Source organism: Capricornis sumatraensis, chromosome 20 (assembly GCF_032405125.1).
Source record: "Capricornis sumatraensis isolate serow.1 chromosome 20, serow.2, whole genome shotgun sequence".
NCBI classification, from domain to species: Eukaryota; Metazoa; Chordata; class Mammalia; order Artiodactyla; family Bovidae; genus Capricornis; species Capricornis sumatraensis.
The window spans coordinates 65,789,381-65,807,441 of NC_091088.1; the positions used below are offsets into that span (position 1 = coordinate 65,789,381).

Sequence of the window (18,061 nt, forward strand, 5' to 3'; positions counted from 1 at the left end):
CGCGGCCAGCACAAGCAAGAGTCGCACCTGCAAAGGGAGAGAACGGAGCGTCCCCGCGTGGAAAAATAAGAGAGACAAAAGATGGGGTTGAGAGGATCAGACCCACTATGTCTGATGCCTTCCTTTATTAGGCCACGGTATTTATAGGGTAAAGTACGTGACTTAAGACATGTACAAGGTTATTCTTTAATCTCAAAATACAATCACCAGACCCCTACCATTGTGTACAGAATTCAATAAGATAATCTATCTTTTATGATACGTGTATAAGATAATCTATCTTCTAGGACATGTTGCAGGAACAAGACATCCTGGAGCAAGACGACCTGGAGCCTTAAGGGCTACAAGAATTCTTGAGGGTGGCGGGACAGGGAGCTTAGGACAACGCCTAAGGCTCTGCATACCTGCGGAGCAGCTCCCAGGACTTAACCCTTCACGGGCCGTCCCCCGCATATTTTCTCTCATTTCTTTGTCTGTTTCTGAAAGCTGTCAGTTGTGGAAAACAAAGCAGACTGTAAAATATGACGTCTTGAGAAGACATTAGGATTCACTTTCACCAAAATTATCACGTTTGCACTATTTATAAATATTTTTATGTGTATAAACTGAGTGAACTCAAGTCCTACTAAAGGAGCTGTCTTTCTTCATATTTATAGGGCACCTACTATGTCCCTTGTGTTAAGGTCCACAAGGGGCTCATAGCATATTGTTGAAAAATGGCCCATTGTAGTGACCTGACCAACAAAGGATGAAGTCACAGCGGCCACATTGCCCTGGTGGGATCCTGTTTTGCTCTGCTGAGCCAGTTTCTCAAGACTACATGACCACCTGACTGTGAGACTCCTCAGATTATGTGATCACAAGACCCCAGCTGCAGGCTAAAGATAAAACTAATGCTCTCTCCCTGCAGGGCACAGCTTCCCATCAATAGGGTATAAGAAGGGTTGGCTGTAAAGGGAGAACACTGGCTTCTCTCTAAAGAGACACTTTCTTTCTTCCTATAACAAATCTTTCTCTGCCTGGTTCATTTTCTCCAACCTTGCCTTACACCTTGTCATTGTCTTATGTGCATTTTCATGTTACAAAAGTCTCAAAATAACCCATAACTATATATTTGTTAGTGTTAAGGCATGGAAGAAATGTAAATTAAACATTAAATCTGCATCACAACATGTGTATAGAAAAAAGTAACACAAAGCAAAAACTGGGCTTCCCTGATAGCTCAGTTAGTAAAGAATCCACCAGGAATGCAGGAGACCCTGGTTCAATTCCTGAGTCAGGAAGGTACGCAAGGGAAGTGATAGGCTACCCATTCCAATACTCTTGGGCTTCCCTGGTGGCTCAGCTAGTCAAGAATCTGCCTGCAAATGCAGGAGACCTGGGTATGATCCCTGCATTGGGAAGATCCCTTTGAGAAAGGAAAGGCTACCCACTCCAGTATTCTGGCCTGGAGAATTTCTTGGACTGTATAGTCCCTGGGGTTGCAGAGTCTGACTCGACTTTCACTTTCAAGGAAAAACTACTGGGAAAAAAAAAGATATAGGATGGAATGATTGGCAAGAATAGCACCGAAACATATATTACCCTATGTAACATAGATAGCCAGTGGGAGTTTGAGGAATGACACAGGGCACCCAGAGCCACTGCTCTGTGAAGACCTGGAGGGATGGGGTGGGGAGGGAGGTGGGTTCAGGAGGGAGGGGACACATGTATGCCTATGGCCGATTCATGCTGATGTACGGTAAAAAAACATCACAATATTGTAAACAAAGAAAACTAAAGAAATTCCACTACACCTGACAATGAACCATGGAGCCATATTACTTAATTCTATAATGTGACATCAACACTTTAATATCCTCTGAAAAATGGACTTCTTCTTAGTATTTATTACCTAATAAATAAGTCTAAATATTAATGTTCATTAAGCTAGTGTAAAAATGTCTTAGGCAATAGATCATAATTAGTAAGTTTTTTGTTTAGTAAAATAGACAAATAGTAAGCTACTACCATCTTCAAAAACCATATGAACAATGGAACATATGTGTACCATAAAGGAATGTTATAAATTCATGGCATGTGTAAACACTCAGTGTTTAAGAATATAAACAGTCTCACTGCGGTTTTTTGATGTTTGACTACTGACTCCTTTAGACTGTAAAAACAACCACTTCCTGTGCTGCCTCTCTGGGCAGGCTGAGAAAAAAAAGACTAAGGCCCCTTTCCTTTGATATCAACTAGAAGTTCACCAGAGCAGGAACGCTCCCCTCCTTGCCATCCAGTAATCATCTTAACACTCCAAGAGTCACCATTCCATGTTCGTCAAGCTTTTCTTTCCAACAAGCTTTTCTTTCCGAAGTCTACCCTGCTCCGACTAGAAAGCTTCAACAGTTAACCTTCTTAAAACACTTTAGCACATGGCTTCATCTGTCTCAACATCCAAACCAAACTTGGTTCCGTCTTCTTCCAGTGGGTGACTGCAAAGTAACAAGAACAAAAAAGTTGGGGACTGAGTATGTGAAATTTCTAGTTTATCAAGCAAAAAAATTGCACTCATATAATGTGCATTCTAAATTATTCCTGGGGCTTCCCTTGTGGTTGACTGGTAGGGAATCTGCCTCCCAATGCAGAACAACAGGGACTGATCCCTGGTCCGGGATATTCCCACATGCTGAGGACCTACTAAACCCAAGAGCCACAACTATTCAGCCAATAATAAAAAAATAATAATTTCAGGATGCTCCAAGCTCAAAAAGAGGTATCAGTTTTAACCTTATTTCTGAAGTTTTATTTCCTAATTATTGTATGTTTATTATCCCTATTTTCACTTCATGTAAATCAGGCACATACTATTAGTTTTATTTGGGCACAAAAGAAAACATCAGGAACTATCATATGGTGCACCTATAATATGCTGCTGCTGCTGCTGCTGCTGCTAAGTCGCTTCAGTCGTGTCCGACTCTGCGTGACCCCATAGACGGCAGCCCACCAGGCTCCGCCATCCTTGGGATTCACCAGGCTCCACCGTCCCTGGGATTCTCCAGGCAAGAACACTGGAGTGGGTTGCCATTTCCTTCTCCAATGCATGAAAGTGAAAAGTGAAAGTGAATTCACTCAGTCTTGTTCGACTCTTAGCGATTCCGTGGACTGCAACCTACCAGGCTCCTCCCATGGGATACTCCAGGCAAGAGTACTGGAGTGGGGTGCCATTGCCTTCTCCGTGCTACACATCCATAAACAGGGGGAAGGTTTTAGGGGGCCAGAGGCTATAACTGCCCTGCTATGATGCCAAAGAATGTTCAAACTACCATACAACTGCACTCATCACACAGGCTAGCAAAGCAATGCTCAAAATTCTCCAAGTTCAGCTTCAACAGTATGTGAACCAAGAACTTCCAGATGTTCAAGCTGGTTTTAAAAAAGGCAGAGGAGCCAGAGATCAAATTGCCAACATCCCTTGGATCATAGAAAAGGCAAGATAATTCCAGAAAAACATCTACTTCTGTTTCATTCAATAAAGTCTTTGCTGTGTGGGTCACAACAGATTGTGGAAAATTCTTAAGAGATGGAAATACCAGATCACCGTACCTGCCTCCTGAAAAACCTGTATATGCGTCAAGAAGCAACACTTAGAACTGGACATGGAACCACAGACTGGTTCAAAAGCGGGAAAGGAGTCCGTCAAGGCTGTATATTGTCACTCTGCTTGTTTAACGTATATGCAGAGTACATCATGCAAAATGCTGGACTGAATGAAGCACAAGCTGGAAGCAAGATTGCTGGAAGAAACATCAATAACCTCAGATACACAGATGGTGCCACCCTTATAGCAGAAAGTGAAGAACTAAACAGTCTTTTGATGAAGGTGAAAAAGGGGAGTGAAAAAGCTGACTTAAAACTCAACATTCAAAAAACAAATATCATGGCATCTGGTCTCATTACCTCATGGCAGATAGATGAGGAAACAATGGAAACAGTGAGAGATTTCATTTTCTTGGGCTCCAGAATGACTGCAGATGGTGACTGCAACCATGAAAATAAGACGCTAGCTCCTTGGATGAAAAGCTATGACCAACCTAGACAGCATATTAAAAAGCAGACATTACTTTGTCAATAAACGTCCATCTAGTCAAAGCTATGATTTTTCCAGTAGTCATGTATGGATTTGAGAGTTGGACCATGAAGAAAGCTGAGCACTGAAGAAATGATACTTTGAACTGTGGTGTTGGAGAAGACTCTTGAGAGTCCCTTGGACTGCAAGGAGATCAAACCAGTCCATCCTAAAGGAAGTCAGTCCTGAATATTCATTGGAAAGACTGATGCTGAAGCTGAAACTCCAATACTTTGGACACCTGATACAAAGAACTGACTCACTGGAAAAGACCCTGATGCAGGGAAAGACTGAAGGTAGGAGAATGGGACAACAGATGATGAGACAGATGGTTGGATGCCATCATTGACTAAATGAATATGAGTTTGAGCAAGCTCCAGGAGTCAGTGATGGACAGGGAAGCCTGGTGTGCTGCAGTCCATGGGGTTCCAAAGGGTAGGACACAACTGAGTGACTGAAATGAACTAATGGACAGAGTTGGAGAGGATAACTGAAGATATTGGTATATAATGCCAAAATTGTCTATTTCTTGATTTCATCATGTAAAATTCTCACAGATTCTTTCAAACTTGAGAGCTTTCGGTGCATTGCTAGTTTCTGTTATGAAGTACTGAGGAAGCATACAACTGTTGGAAGAAACATGATCCATTCAGAGTTACAGAAAAATAATAACAATTTTATTAGAGCATAGGACTTATGATACATTTTGAATAAAACATTAGCAGACTGTAAACAGCAGCAATTAATTCTGAAGCAGAAATGTGCACATACTTTCCTGGTTCTTTTGATTAAATTTTCTTCAAGAAAAAAGCTCTTCCATTTTGAAGAATAAGTTTCCATTAATCATTTATATGAACAGCAATTACCAGTCAAGGGAGAAAATGACCAGCATTTCCCTGATACTACTTCTCCCACATAATCAGTCCCCAGTAACCTGTTAACTCTGTGAATATTTCATGAAAAAAAAAAATACAGTATTCATTACCTGTGCTACCTTGCTTTACATATAAATCCTCTCACGTTCCACAGTTTTGATCTTTGGGTTAAAGCTTTAGCATATACATTACTTTTGTGTGGTTTCTCTGAAAGACATATATTCTAAAGTCTAGTGTACTCTGAAGCCTGCAGAAAGCCCTTGCTCACTCATTTCTAAGACTCCTCTTCATTATGGACTCTTGTTGTTTAATACTTAAACTCAAGCTGAAACGTTCCCACTCCCATTGCCTTTGTAAAGCATTGCTCAGAATGTTCCCCAACTTGGTGTTTCGTGAAAATCCTCCTGACAAAAATTGCCTTGTGTGGCTTAACTCCAGGATATGTATTCTTACATACCTAAAGTGTGAGCAGTAATTGCGAAAACTGCCATAGTCATTGCATTTAAAAATGTAAAGTATTTGATGAACCCTGAGTTTAAGGCAGTACCTAAAAGCCTTGACACATTACATACACTTGTAAGGTTCTCTCTAGGATGGATCATCTGATATCTGATGGTTGGTGAGATGTGAGCCCCGAGTTAAGGTTTTACACAACCATGTCACTTGTAAGCTTTCTCTCCAGAATGACTTCTTTACTGAATCGTGACTTCAGATTGTTATTCAAAAACCTTGACATGCTCATTACTATGATACAGGTTCTATCTAGTGTGAATATTCTCAAGAAGCCTAACATGTATACACCTGACAAAAGCCTGGCCACACTGATTACATTTGGAAGGTCTCTCGAATATGGATCACCTGATGCCTTTTTAGGTCTGAATGCCACCTGAAGGATTTGCCACACTTAAGACTTGTAAGGTGTTTCTGCATTATGAATTCTCTGATGATGGGAATGATGAGACCTGTTATTGAAGCCAGGTCTACACACATTACAGTTATATGTTTCCCTCCAATCTTAAGACAGGAGGGATTTACCATGCTCTAAATGTATGGCTTCTCGCCAGTATGAATTTTCTCATGTTTTGTAAAAACTGAAACGCTTCCAAGGCACTTGGTACCACATGCTCTACATGGGTAAGATTTCAATTCAAAATGAATTACCTGATGGTTAGTGAGATCTGAGCACAGAATCAAAGCTTTGCCACACCTACCACACATGTGTGGTTTCCCACCAGTTTGACTTTTCTGAAGGTCAAAAAGTTTATACACTTTACTGCATTCACTGCGGAGAAGGCAGCGGCACCCCACTCCAGAACTCTTGCCTGGAAAATCCCATGGATGGAGAAGCCTGGTAGGCTGCAGTCCATGGGGTCGCTAAGAGTCGGGCACGACCGGGCGACTTTACTTTCACTTTTCACTTTCATGCATTGGAGAAGGAAACGGCAACCCACTCCAGTGTTCTTGCCTGGAGAATCCCAGGGACGGGGGAGCCTGGTGGGCTACCGTCTATGGAGTCGCACAGAGTCGGAAACGACCAAAGCGACTTAGCAGCAGCAGCAGCATTCACTGTATTTGTAAGTTTTCACTACAGTATGGATTCTCAGATGATCTGCAATGTCATTCCTTTGACTGAAGGCTTTGCCATATGGTTTCTTTCCTGTTTGAACTGCCTAATGGTTAAGGCTGAACATGCACTAGAAGCATTTCCACATTCATTTCACTTCTTTTGTTTTTGTTTTTATACAGTGTGAATTCTCTGAATAATGATAAGGCCTGAACTTGGACTAAAGGCTTTGCCACACTCATTATATTTGCACTATAATGTACTCACAACTGTTCCATTTCTAATGTTTCTCTCTAGTATGAATTATCCAATGGTTTCTAAGATGGTCATTTCAAGTAAAGCACTGGTCACATACATCATATTTATATGGTTTCTCTCCTGTATGAACTGCCTGATGATGAGTTAAGGTTGATGGTGCCTAAACATTTGTAACAGTTTTTACGTTTTTAAGGTTTCCAGTATGAATTTGCCAATGAACTGCAAGGTTTATAGTTTGACTAAAACCTTGCCACATACATCACATTTGTCCGGCTTTTCTCCAGTATGATTCTCCAATAAATTCTAAGTTGTATGTTTAGAGTAAGGCTTTGGCCACATACATCACATTTGCATGGTTTCTCTCCAACATGAGTACTCCAATGAACTGCAAAATAAAATAAAACCTGGGACAGAACACTTTGCACATAAGTTACATTTCTATGCTTTCTCTCCTGTATGAACTGCCTGATGTCTAGTTAAGGAGAACTGTGCACTAAAATGTTTGTCACAATCGTTACATTTGTAAGGTTTCTCTCCAGTATGAATTCTCTGATGAACTGAATGGTTTGTAACTTGATTAAAGGCCTTGCCACATACATCACATTTATATGGTTTCTCTCCAGTATGAATTCTCCCATGAACAGCAAGGTATGCATTTACAGTAAAGGCCTTGCCACATACATCACATAGATATGCTTTCTCTTTAGTATGAATTCTCTGATGCAGTGCAACTTTACTAATGGCCTTGCCACATAAATCACACTTATATGGTTTCTCTCCAGTATGAACTCTCCAATGATTTCTAAGCTGTGTGTTTCAAATAGAGCCATGGCCACACACACCACATTTATATGGTTTCTTTCCCGTATGAATTCTCTGATGAACTGCAAGGTGTGTAGTTTGACTAAAGGCTCTGCCACATACATCACATTTATATGGCTTCTCTCCAGTGTGAATTCTCTGATGAATTGCAAGTTTTGCACTTTGACTAAAGGCCTTGCCACATACATCATATTTATGTATTTTCTCTCCAATATGAGCTCACCAATGAACTGCAAAGTAAGACCTGGAACTGAAGACTTTGCCACATAAATTACATTTATATACTTTCTCTCTTGTACAAACTGTCTGATGGTTTGCAGCTCGACTAAAGGCCTTGCCACATACATCACATTTACAGGGTTTCTCTCTAGTATGAATTCTCTGATGATATGCAAGTTTTTCAGTTTGATTAAAGGCCTTGCCAAACACATCACATTTATACGGTTTTCCTCCTGTATGGACTCCTTGATGTCTAGTGAGTTCTGAGTCCTGAGGACAGGTTATGTCACACTCATTGTATTTGTAAAGTTTTTTCTTGTGTGCTGCATGGTCTGGTGCCAGTTTTGAAGGATATGTAACAACACTCTTATGTTTATCAGAAATGCCTCTACAGATACTACGAGTTCTCTGAGGTGGTAAACCTGAGTCGCTGCTTTTGATATTCATCACAACTTGACTACATTCAAAAATTGTCCCTTCAGATTGAACTATCTGCAATTCATCCTGAAAGCTTGATCCATGCCTATCAACAGGCTTATTTCCTGCACCACTTCTACTGTGACGGTCTCTTTCATCAGTCAGGTTTTCCTTATGAGTTATAGACATTCCTTTGTCATTTCTTTCATCATCTGTCCACAGACACTCAAAATGATACAGAGTTCCCTGGATCTTCCTGAGGAAAAATCTCTGATTTCATGACTTTTGGCTCTTCCAAAGATCACTCTGAAAAATTTCTCATTTACCACTGAATTCTTCTGCCTATAAATTCTTGATCATATGTATATGAGACATATCTACAAGATATAAAGAAGCATAGGCATTGTATTAATTATAATTTATAAATAAACTGTTTCTCGTCAAACACATGGTATGATACCAAAACTCATACCCATCCTGAAAGGAATTATGAATCTTCGCAATGATGATCTTAAAACTATAAGACATGAAAGGAATAGAATTCTTTAAAACAGGAAGAGTAATCACATGTAATTCAAATTAATTTCAGGGTAGTGTAGTTTCAAAGACACAATCAGTAAACATTCATTTTATGCAAACTCATGTCAGTTCTCAAGGAAAACTGTATTTCCCCACCATGACCTCAAAGTTCATTTTACCTGGTATTAAACACACTGCTGTCTCATAATTGAGGACAAAAAATAATATATTGTACACACTTTATATAGACTTATATATATTTAAATGGTAAATAACATACAGAGCTATGTAGGTGACTTGGTGATAAAAAAACTACATGTCAATGCAGACAACACCAGACAGGGGGGTTCAATCCCTGGGTCAGGAAGATCCCCTGAAGCAGGATATCGCAACCCACTGCACTATTCTTACCTGAAAAAAATTTCATGGACAGGGGAACCTGGAAGGCTACAGTCCACCAGATCACAAACAGGACTGAGTAACTGAGCAAGCAAGCATCAAACAGGCAATACACTGGAATGGTAAATAATGCAAAAGAAGCATTCTAATGAATAATGTAAAAAGTAAGTGTTAGTTGACAACTGTTCAACAAATACTTCATTTCTTAAAAAAATACACACACACACACAAACATACACACAGCTCTATACATACGTATACACATATGTACATACATACTACGTATTTTTCCTGGACTATGTATTTTTGCTGCAGTGAAACTACTGAATTCTATCCACTGGACTGTCAGGGAATTGCCTAATTAAAAAAAAAAAATAAAAAGCAAAACACTTTTCTAAATACCTCTTAGAAATCTATCACTAGATAGACATATAGGCATTTTATGACATTAACAAGTGGTTCATGTCAGCTATATTGTGCAATACAAAAAGACAGTCATCAAAATAACCAAAAGTTATTAAGTGAAACATTCTCTACTTACACAGTTCAGTTCAGTTCAGTCGCTCAGTCCTGTCTGACTGTTTGTGACCCCATGACCTCAGTACGCCAGGCCTCCCTTTCCATCACCAACTCCTGGAATCCACGTAAACCTATGTCCACTGAGTCGGTGATGCCATCCAACCATCTCATCCTCTGTCGTCCCCTTCTCCTGTCCTCAATCTTTCCCAGCATCAGGGTCTTTTCCAATGAGTCAGCTCTTCCCATCATGTGGCCAGTGTATTGGAGTTTCAGCTTCAACATCAGCCCTTTCAATGAACACCCAGGACTGACTCCTTTAGGATGGACCGGTTGGATCTCCTTGCAGTCCAAGGGACTCTCAAGAGTCTTCTCCAACACCACAGTTCAAAACCATCAATTCTTTGGTGCTCAGCTTTCTTTATAGTCCAACTCTCACATGCATACATGACTACTGGAAAAACCATAGCCTTGACTAGACAGACCTTTGTTGGCAAAGTAATGTCTCTGCTTTTTAATATGAGGTCTAGGTTGATCATAACTTTTCTTCCAAGGAGTAAGCATCTTCTAATTTCATGGCTGTAATCACCATCTGCAGTAATTTTGGAGCCCAGAAAAATAAAGTCAGCCACTGTTTCCACTGTTTCCCCATCTATTTCTCGTGAAGTGATGGGATTTCCAAATCATTTTAGCATTCTTATACTGTAAATGTTTGTTTTTTAAAAAACATAAATACTACATTATGAATCTAGTAACATAAGACTAAATATTATTGAACAAAAAATAAATAAATCTTATTGAACAAATAATATGCAAGAACTGCTAATTCATGGTTCCATACCTAACAAGATGGTTTTTTCAAGCTTTTAAAGGACTGTAGTTTTCCATCGGTCTGAGGGACTAAAAAACAGGTGCAACCTCAAATAAGAGTAATAAACTTATTTACCTCCTTTACACTACTCACAATATTCGTATTAACAATACCAAGTATAAGATCAAACTTTAACAGTTATAGAAGTATTATATATCATTCCTATGTAAAACCATTGTCTCAAATGTGTCTATCATCAGTCTAATTTCAACCACAGTTATTCATAGAGACAAGAAATAATCAGCTCAAATGAACACTGAATCACAATCTAAACCTTAAAATTATCACTTCATTTCAAAATAATTATTCCTCAATCTTTGCACCAGTAGTACTATTAGTCACATGATCTACTGCAGAATTTATGATACATACACTGTAATTCTAATATTAATCAATTCTTAAGATATTTACTCCTGCCTCTTATCTGGGCTTCCCAGGTGGCACAGTTGGTAAAGAATGTGTCCATCAATGCAGGGGACATGGGTTTGTTCCTTAGGCCAGGAAGACACCCTGGAGGAGGAAACAGCAACCTGCTCCAGTATTCTTTGTTGGAAATCCCAAGGACACAAGAACCTAGTGAGCTGCAGTCCATGGGCATGAAGAGTTGGACTCAACTGAGCACATGCTTTTTATCACAATACTAATTTTTTTCCCCAACCAGGGGTCAAACCCAGGCCCTTGGCTGTGAAAGCATGAAGCCCTGCAACAGGATCATCAAGGAATTTCCACAATACTACTAATTCTTGTTACCACACTCTTTTCCAACTTTTCACAGGATGGGAAAGGGGTCAGAATTATGTCTTTTCTATTTATTGGGTGATGACACGGCCGAGCAGATACAAATACAGCTGCTCTTCAACAATTTTATACAATCATAGTGGAGGCTCTGGATTCATTACATTAACAGCCTAATCTCTATTCAGCTTAAACCCATGCGACCCACAATAAATCTTTATGCTTAACCTAAATCACTAAATCTAACCCTGACGGGACTTGTATTGGACGCAACTGGAAAATCTGCCCAGACTGGCTTGCACCCATGACTTTCCTCAGTGACAGAGGGGCCTGCTGCCATCTTAGCCCTACTCCACTCTAGCAGAAGAGCTGTAGCTGTCATCCTTATCTCCATTTATCCTTTCATAGAAAAGAAGAAAATTACCTAAACAGTTACAAAATGTTTAGGAACTCAGTTCAGTTCAGTCGCTCAGTCATGTCCGACTCTTTGGGACCCCATGGACTGCAGCATGCCAGGCCTCCTTGTCCATCACCGACTCCTGGAGTTTACTCAAACTCATGTCCATTGAGTCAGTGATGCCATCCAACCATCTCATCAACTGTCATCCCCTTCTCCTCCCACCTTCAATCTCTCCCAGCATCAGGGTCTTTTCCAATGAGTCAGATCTTTGCATGAGGTAGCCAAAGAAAGTATTGGGAGTTTCAGCTTCAGCATCAGTCCTTCCAATGAATATTCAGGCCTGATTTCGTTTAGGATGGACTGGTTGGACCTCCTTGCAGTCCAAGGGACTCTCAAGCGTCTTCTCCAACACCACAGTTAAAAAGCATCAGTTCTTCGGTGCTCAGCTTTCTTTGTAGCACAACTTTCACATCCATACTCACATCCATACATGAGTCCGGCCTCTGAGGGTCAAAACTGAAATTACTCGGGTGTGGAAGAGCAGGTGAGGGTAATCTGACGGTCCGAAGACCTCGCAAATGGAGGAGAGGGGACACCCAGGGGCAGTTTAGGGGAAAAAAAAGGTACCTCATGTTCCCGACAATGATCTCAGCTCCACAGTCATGGTTTCGGAACTTGGTGGAAACTCGCCGACCTGGGTAAGGAGGGAAGAGCTGGCGGCTGGGCCTGAGCAGAGGCCACTAAGGGCGGGGCGTAGGGCACTCGGCAGCCTCCTGCCGAGAGGGGCGGGGCCGAGCGGCTGCACGTTCTTCTGTTCGGTTCTCAACATATCCTGTCTGGGTTTAGAAATACTTTAGGGTCCTTGTGTCTTATGCTGCACCATTGATTCCTCCCTAGTTTAGGTAACTGTCACAGAACAGTTTTAAAGTAAAAACTTAAAGTTCTGTGGAATCATTACGCTGTAAAGTAAGGTTTACTCTTAACAGGAGTCCTGCTGATGAGGCTGAAGATATTCAGAGGTCTGGGAACTGAAACCTGGTGTGGTGGCGGGGCTCGGGTTTAATGTAGGGTGGTGGCTGGACCCAGAAACCCAGATATTCCTGCAATTAGAATTAATTTAAGCAGTTTAAGTAAACAACTGGATTTGTGTAGGGATGACAAGCTAGAATGTGAAACATATAACTCTTACAACCGGCTACTTCTTACTAACACCTGAAAGGAGAAAAGTGTCTTGACATCCCAGTTCTTCAAGGATCAAGTTCGTTAGACACTACAGTGCCCCAGTGGCAGTGCACCCTAAAGCAAATTCAGGATGGAGAAAGACAGGCACCAGTCTGTGCTTTGGAAATACTGACCTTGACACATCAGTAAGCGCTTCATGGGGCCATCGACCTCCTCAGCAAGTCCAGATAAGTTTGAGAGCCCCACTCAGTGTGTTTGAACTAAGTCCGTTAATACACTGCCAAGTAAAATTCAGGGTGATCAACCAATAACTGGGAGATCTGAAAACCAGGAGAAAAAGTGAAAGTGTCACTCAGTTGTGTCCGATTTTTTTGTGACCCCACCAGGCTCCTCTGACAGCCATAGTCCATGGGGTCACAAAGAGTTGGACAAGACTGAGTGACTTTCATTTTTTTCTCCTAGTGCCTAGTGGGCTACAGTAGGCTCACTGCCATAGCTAGGAGAAGCCTGCACACAGCAACTACAGAGTAGCCCCCATTTGCTGAAACTAGAGAAAGTCCATGCAAGGCAAGACCCAGCACAGCAGAAAAACCAACACTGAGTGATCTGGACTGACCAAGAGAAGAAGCATCAGGACTCCCACCTCTAAGCAAACCTGAGCCAGCTTTACGTAGGTATGGAATTTATACTTGGGGGCAGTTAACTGGGTACTAAGGAAATTCTGCTTTAAAAATGGCCAACATGGGAGCTCTTTCTGACATTCCAAAACTGGCTAGAGAAAGCCAGGTTTGTAAAACATCTTTTCAGAATCCCGACCCTAAAGGATGAAGTCCTAAGCGGAACCTGCATTTCTCTCCTTGTACCTTTGTGATATCAATGTTCTACCTGATCTTTTTAGGCTTTATTTATTTATTTTTTTCTGTTTTGAGAACTTGGTCTGGAAGGTACACACAGGGTTACATTTGGCAGCCAGTCAACTAGACTGGACCAGCTCTCATGGGACTTTGTCATAAGGGGTCCCTGCCATTATTTTAAACTTCCTTTTGTCTGGGTGTACAAGGGCTTTCACTTTCTTAGACTATTTTGAAGGCTGCGTTCCTTGCACTCTTGTAGTGACTTATCTTGTATCTTATCGCCTTGAGGGGCTGTTGGGCTATTACCACTCAATCGCCAGATGGTGGATCTTTTAAATAAGAGAAACTTCTAAACTGCGATATTTTTAGAACTCATTAGCAACAGCTTTCCGCTTTCCAGGAGGCACTAGTAGTAAAGAATCTATTGTAAAGTAAAATAAAGTAAAAATAAAAATTAAAAAAAAAAAAAAAAAAAGAATCTGCCTGCCAGTGCAGGAGACAAAAGGGCAGAGGAGACTGGGAAGCTACAGTCCTTAGGGTCGCACAGAGTCAGACACGACTGAAGTGACCTAGTGCACGCGTGCGCGCGCACACACACACACACAAACACACAGAAAAAGCTTTCTTATAGTTTTATTTGTATCTCTAAAAAGATCAAATTAAAAGGTGAATACAAAAACATATAATGGTTAACCTTAAGAACCCCCATAATTTAAAACAACCAACGAAACAAACAAAAAATTCACTCTGGGAGAATTTATTTGTGGTTTCAGCTTCCCCTCAATGGATCTCACAGGTGTTTATACAAACATTAGATGAGAGACTTCACTGTGGGTCCAGTGGTTAGCAATCCACCTGCCAGGGAACACGAGTTAGCTCCCTGGTCCAGGAAGATATCATGTATCACAGGGCAGCTAAGTCCGAGCATCACAACTACTGAGCCCACATGACCTAGATCCGTGCTCTGCAACAAGGAAAGTCACCACAATGAGAGGCCTGAGCACCACTAGAGAGCAGCCCTGAGCCCAACAAATAAGACCCAGCACAGCCAAAAGTAAACAAATGATCATCCCCACATTAAACAGACCATAAGTTAAAAAAACAATTTACAGGCTGGCAGAAAACTATATTGATATTGCATCAATAATTGCTTGGAGCAATAGCTAGGCCACATTTGGGTCAATTAATCAAGTTGGAGATAGACAAAGGGTCTTGGTGATTTTTTTTTTTTTTTTACATACCATGCAGTTTGCAGAATGTTAGTTCCCTGACCAGAGCTTGAACTCAGGCCCTCGGGACAGTGAAAGCACAGAAATCAAATTGGTTTACCAGGGAGTTCCCTGGGTGATTTATTTATAACATCATTCAGATGAGTAACGCATTACTTGCACTCACACCATATTTGGTAAAACTGGTCTCATGGCCTTGCCTTGCTGCACAGTGGCTGAGAAATTAAGAATACACATGGCTATTTTTGTGAAGTTATCAAAAAGGTGAAGGAAGTCATTACATTGGAGTGAACTTTACTGAAAATTTATATATGGAAATGGAAAAGAAGAAAATTGAAGATTGTAAAAAAAAAAAAAAAACTGTTTCTTGTCTTTCAAAACAAACCTAAAAAGTTTACATAACAAAAATTTTAAATAATTTCCCAACTACAAGCCTTCATCTCTCACTTTCAGGTAGGGTGGTACAAATGACATTTCAAAAATGGGTATTTTTCATTTCCCTGCCTTGATGCTAGAATTAGAATAGCTATCATTAAAATTTAAAGACTCACCTTGTTATTTGGGGCTTTCCAGCTGGCTCAGCAATAAAGAGTCTGCCTGTCAGTGCAGGAGATGAAGGTTTGATCCTCGAGTCAAAAAGATCCGAAGGAGGAAATGGCAACCCACTCCAGTATTCTTGCCTGGGAAATTCCACAGAGGAGACTGGCAGGCTACAGTCTATGGGTCGCAGAGTTGGACACGATTTCATGACTAAACAACTGTATTCTTATTTTCTCTTCATGTCAAGCAATACAGAAAGAACATGAAGACACCTATTCATACAGGGCACACTCATTGACGCATGGCAAGGTTCAGGTCGTGTTAAAAAGAAGAGACAGACCCAAGGTGGAACCACTGCCTCCAGGAGGGCAAACCAACACTTCATTGCGGTGCCTGCCTGATTAAACACATGACCAGGAGTCACTGACTGGAATTTCCAGGACTATAGTCCAGTAATCTGCAGGGCAAGACGCTGGCTACACCCTCCTCCTGCCCACACCCCTCCATAGGAGATCAGACCTGAAGCAATGCGTTTGCAGATAATTTTCTTGTCCTCTCTAGTTTCTACCTACAGAAGCCTTCCATGTTGTACAGTTCCTTTGAGCACCTCTGAATGAACTAGATAGGGTGCCACCTGATTCATGAATCATTCAACTTCAATTAGATCTTTAAAATTTCTAAGTTTAAATTTTTGTACCTTTTTTTTGGGGTGGGGAGGCCTGCCTGGTGTCTTGCAGAATCTTACTTCCTTGATCATGAATTAAACCTGTGCCCTCTGCAGTGAAGTGTGGAGTTTGAACCACTGGACTGCTGGGGAACTCCACAATTTTTCTATTTAAATATATTTTGAGTCTGAAAATGTACTGCTATGGTATTTTAATTACAGCTGTCTGAATGTTTTGAAGCAAAGTAACTCAAGTGCAAATTGTGAATATGTAATTCCCAAATTGCATGATCTTTGGTTCCATTGTGGAAAGCAATTCTCATAGATTGTTTCAGCCCCAAGAGCCTAACACTGCATTGTTACCATCTGTTACAAAACACTGAGGTCGGATAAAACCCTGTTGGTGGGAAGAACATGATTCATCCAGGGTTGTAGAGAAAGTGATTACATTTTATGAATCAAAAGAGGAGATCCATGATACATTCTGAATAAAACAGTAGCAAATGGTAATAGCAGCAGTTAAATGCCAATCATATACATATACATACTATTTGATTTTTTTTTAAATTAAATTTCACTCAGATAACTGCTGTCTTGATGGTAAAATGGTATAGCACCCAGTCCTACAACACGCTGTGGTCTGTGTATGGAAGGGCGCCCTGAACATAACAAGCATGGTAAGTTATGGCACAGTTTTACATTATTCTCTGCCCTTACCTGATGCCAATTCACACACCAGTAAATTGAATAATTCAGTGTCCCTGTGTTTTCAGGAAAGATGGATATGAATGAACCACACTTAATCAGCTTAGCCTCTTCATTTTACTAATTCCTCTGCAGAGACCACCATGAAAGGCCTGTAAGAAAGCTACAGAAGGTTTTCAAACTACTGCAGAAAAGTCGTAGTGAAAGGTTGTTGCTGAACCACGGAAAGACGCCGGGATTCTTGGCCTCCGGAGGAGAATACAATCTGGGGCCAGAGATGAGGCTTGATTGCTCAGAGCTTTTGTGTAATAAAGTTTTATTAAAGTATAAAGGAGATAGAGAAATATTTTGACATAGCCATCAGAAGGGGCTAGAAAGAGTACCCCCCTGCTAGTCTTCAGCTGGATGTTATATAGTCACTAGCAGTCTGTTAACAAATGAAAGGAAATGTCTTAAAACTCAGAATGACAGCAGGCCCCTCATCCATAAAATGTATTTTAGGATAATCTTGGCACCAGACAAGTCATCCCAGGCCATAAAACGATTGACTTGAATCTTGCAGAAGGGCAGATTACCATACAAATAGTTTCGTTTACATAGATTAGGGGAACAATGTCTGAGTATAACATGCTGGTTTGAAGACAGAGTCTGGGGTAAATGCATAGTACATTAAAATAGCTTAAGACAAACATTTCCATAAGAAAAATGCATTGGTTATCTCAAGGTTTGAGAATAGTTAACTTCAGGTGAAACCAGGTGTCATTATGGCAACACAGTATTTTAAGAGAAACCGCCTTTTAAATTTGTATAGAGAAGGAAAAAAATATCACTTGTTTGTTTCCTCCTGCCGCTTAAGAGAGATAAAAATGTGTGACACTTGCAGCCTATTTCTGCCACTGGCCTCCCTGCCTGTTACCCTCTCAATAGTAATATGGCCTTCTCAAGAAAACTCCACTAATTAAATACTTTACACACTGAAGATACTGGGCTATCCTCCTACATGTCCTTCAGTTTCAACATATTTAATATATACCTCATGCCATGAGTTTCAACATATTTAATATAATTATTCTGCAATAGTATTGGAGGTTAATGTTGGAAAACTAAAGATTTATTTTTCCTAATATGGTTTGCCTGCTGTAAGAACTGGTCTAAAAACTTGGCAAATTCATTACATCTGT

The 18,061-nt window shown here is 40.6% G+C and overlaps 1 protein-coding gene and 1 pseudogene across 1 annotated transcript in view; both read right to left on the reverse strand.

Annotated features, from left to right (window-relative positions):
• Positions 1–7,246: 7,246 nt before the first annotated feature.
• LOC138096921 (zinc finger protein 415-like) lies at positions 7,247–8,455 on the reverse strand (annotated as a pseudogene).
• Positions 8,456–11,653: 3,198 nt separating this feature from the next.
• LOC138096922 (zinc finger protein 665-like) overlaps positions 11,654–18,061 on the reverse strand; it is a 36,925-nt gene continuing 30,517 nt past the window's right edge. The window contains 2 exon segments of the mRNA XM_068993158.1: positions 11,654–11,705; positions 12,334–12,432. Coding sequence (XP_068849259.1) covers positions 11,654–11,705; positions 12,334–12,432 — 151 coding nt within the window.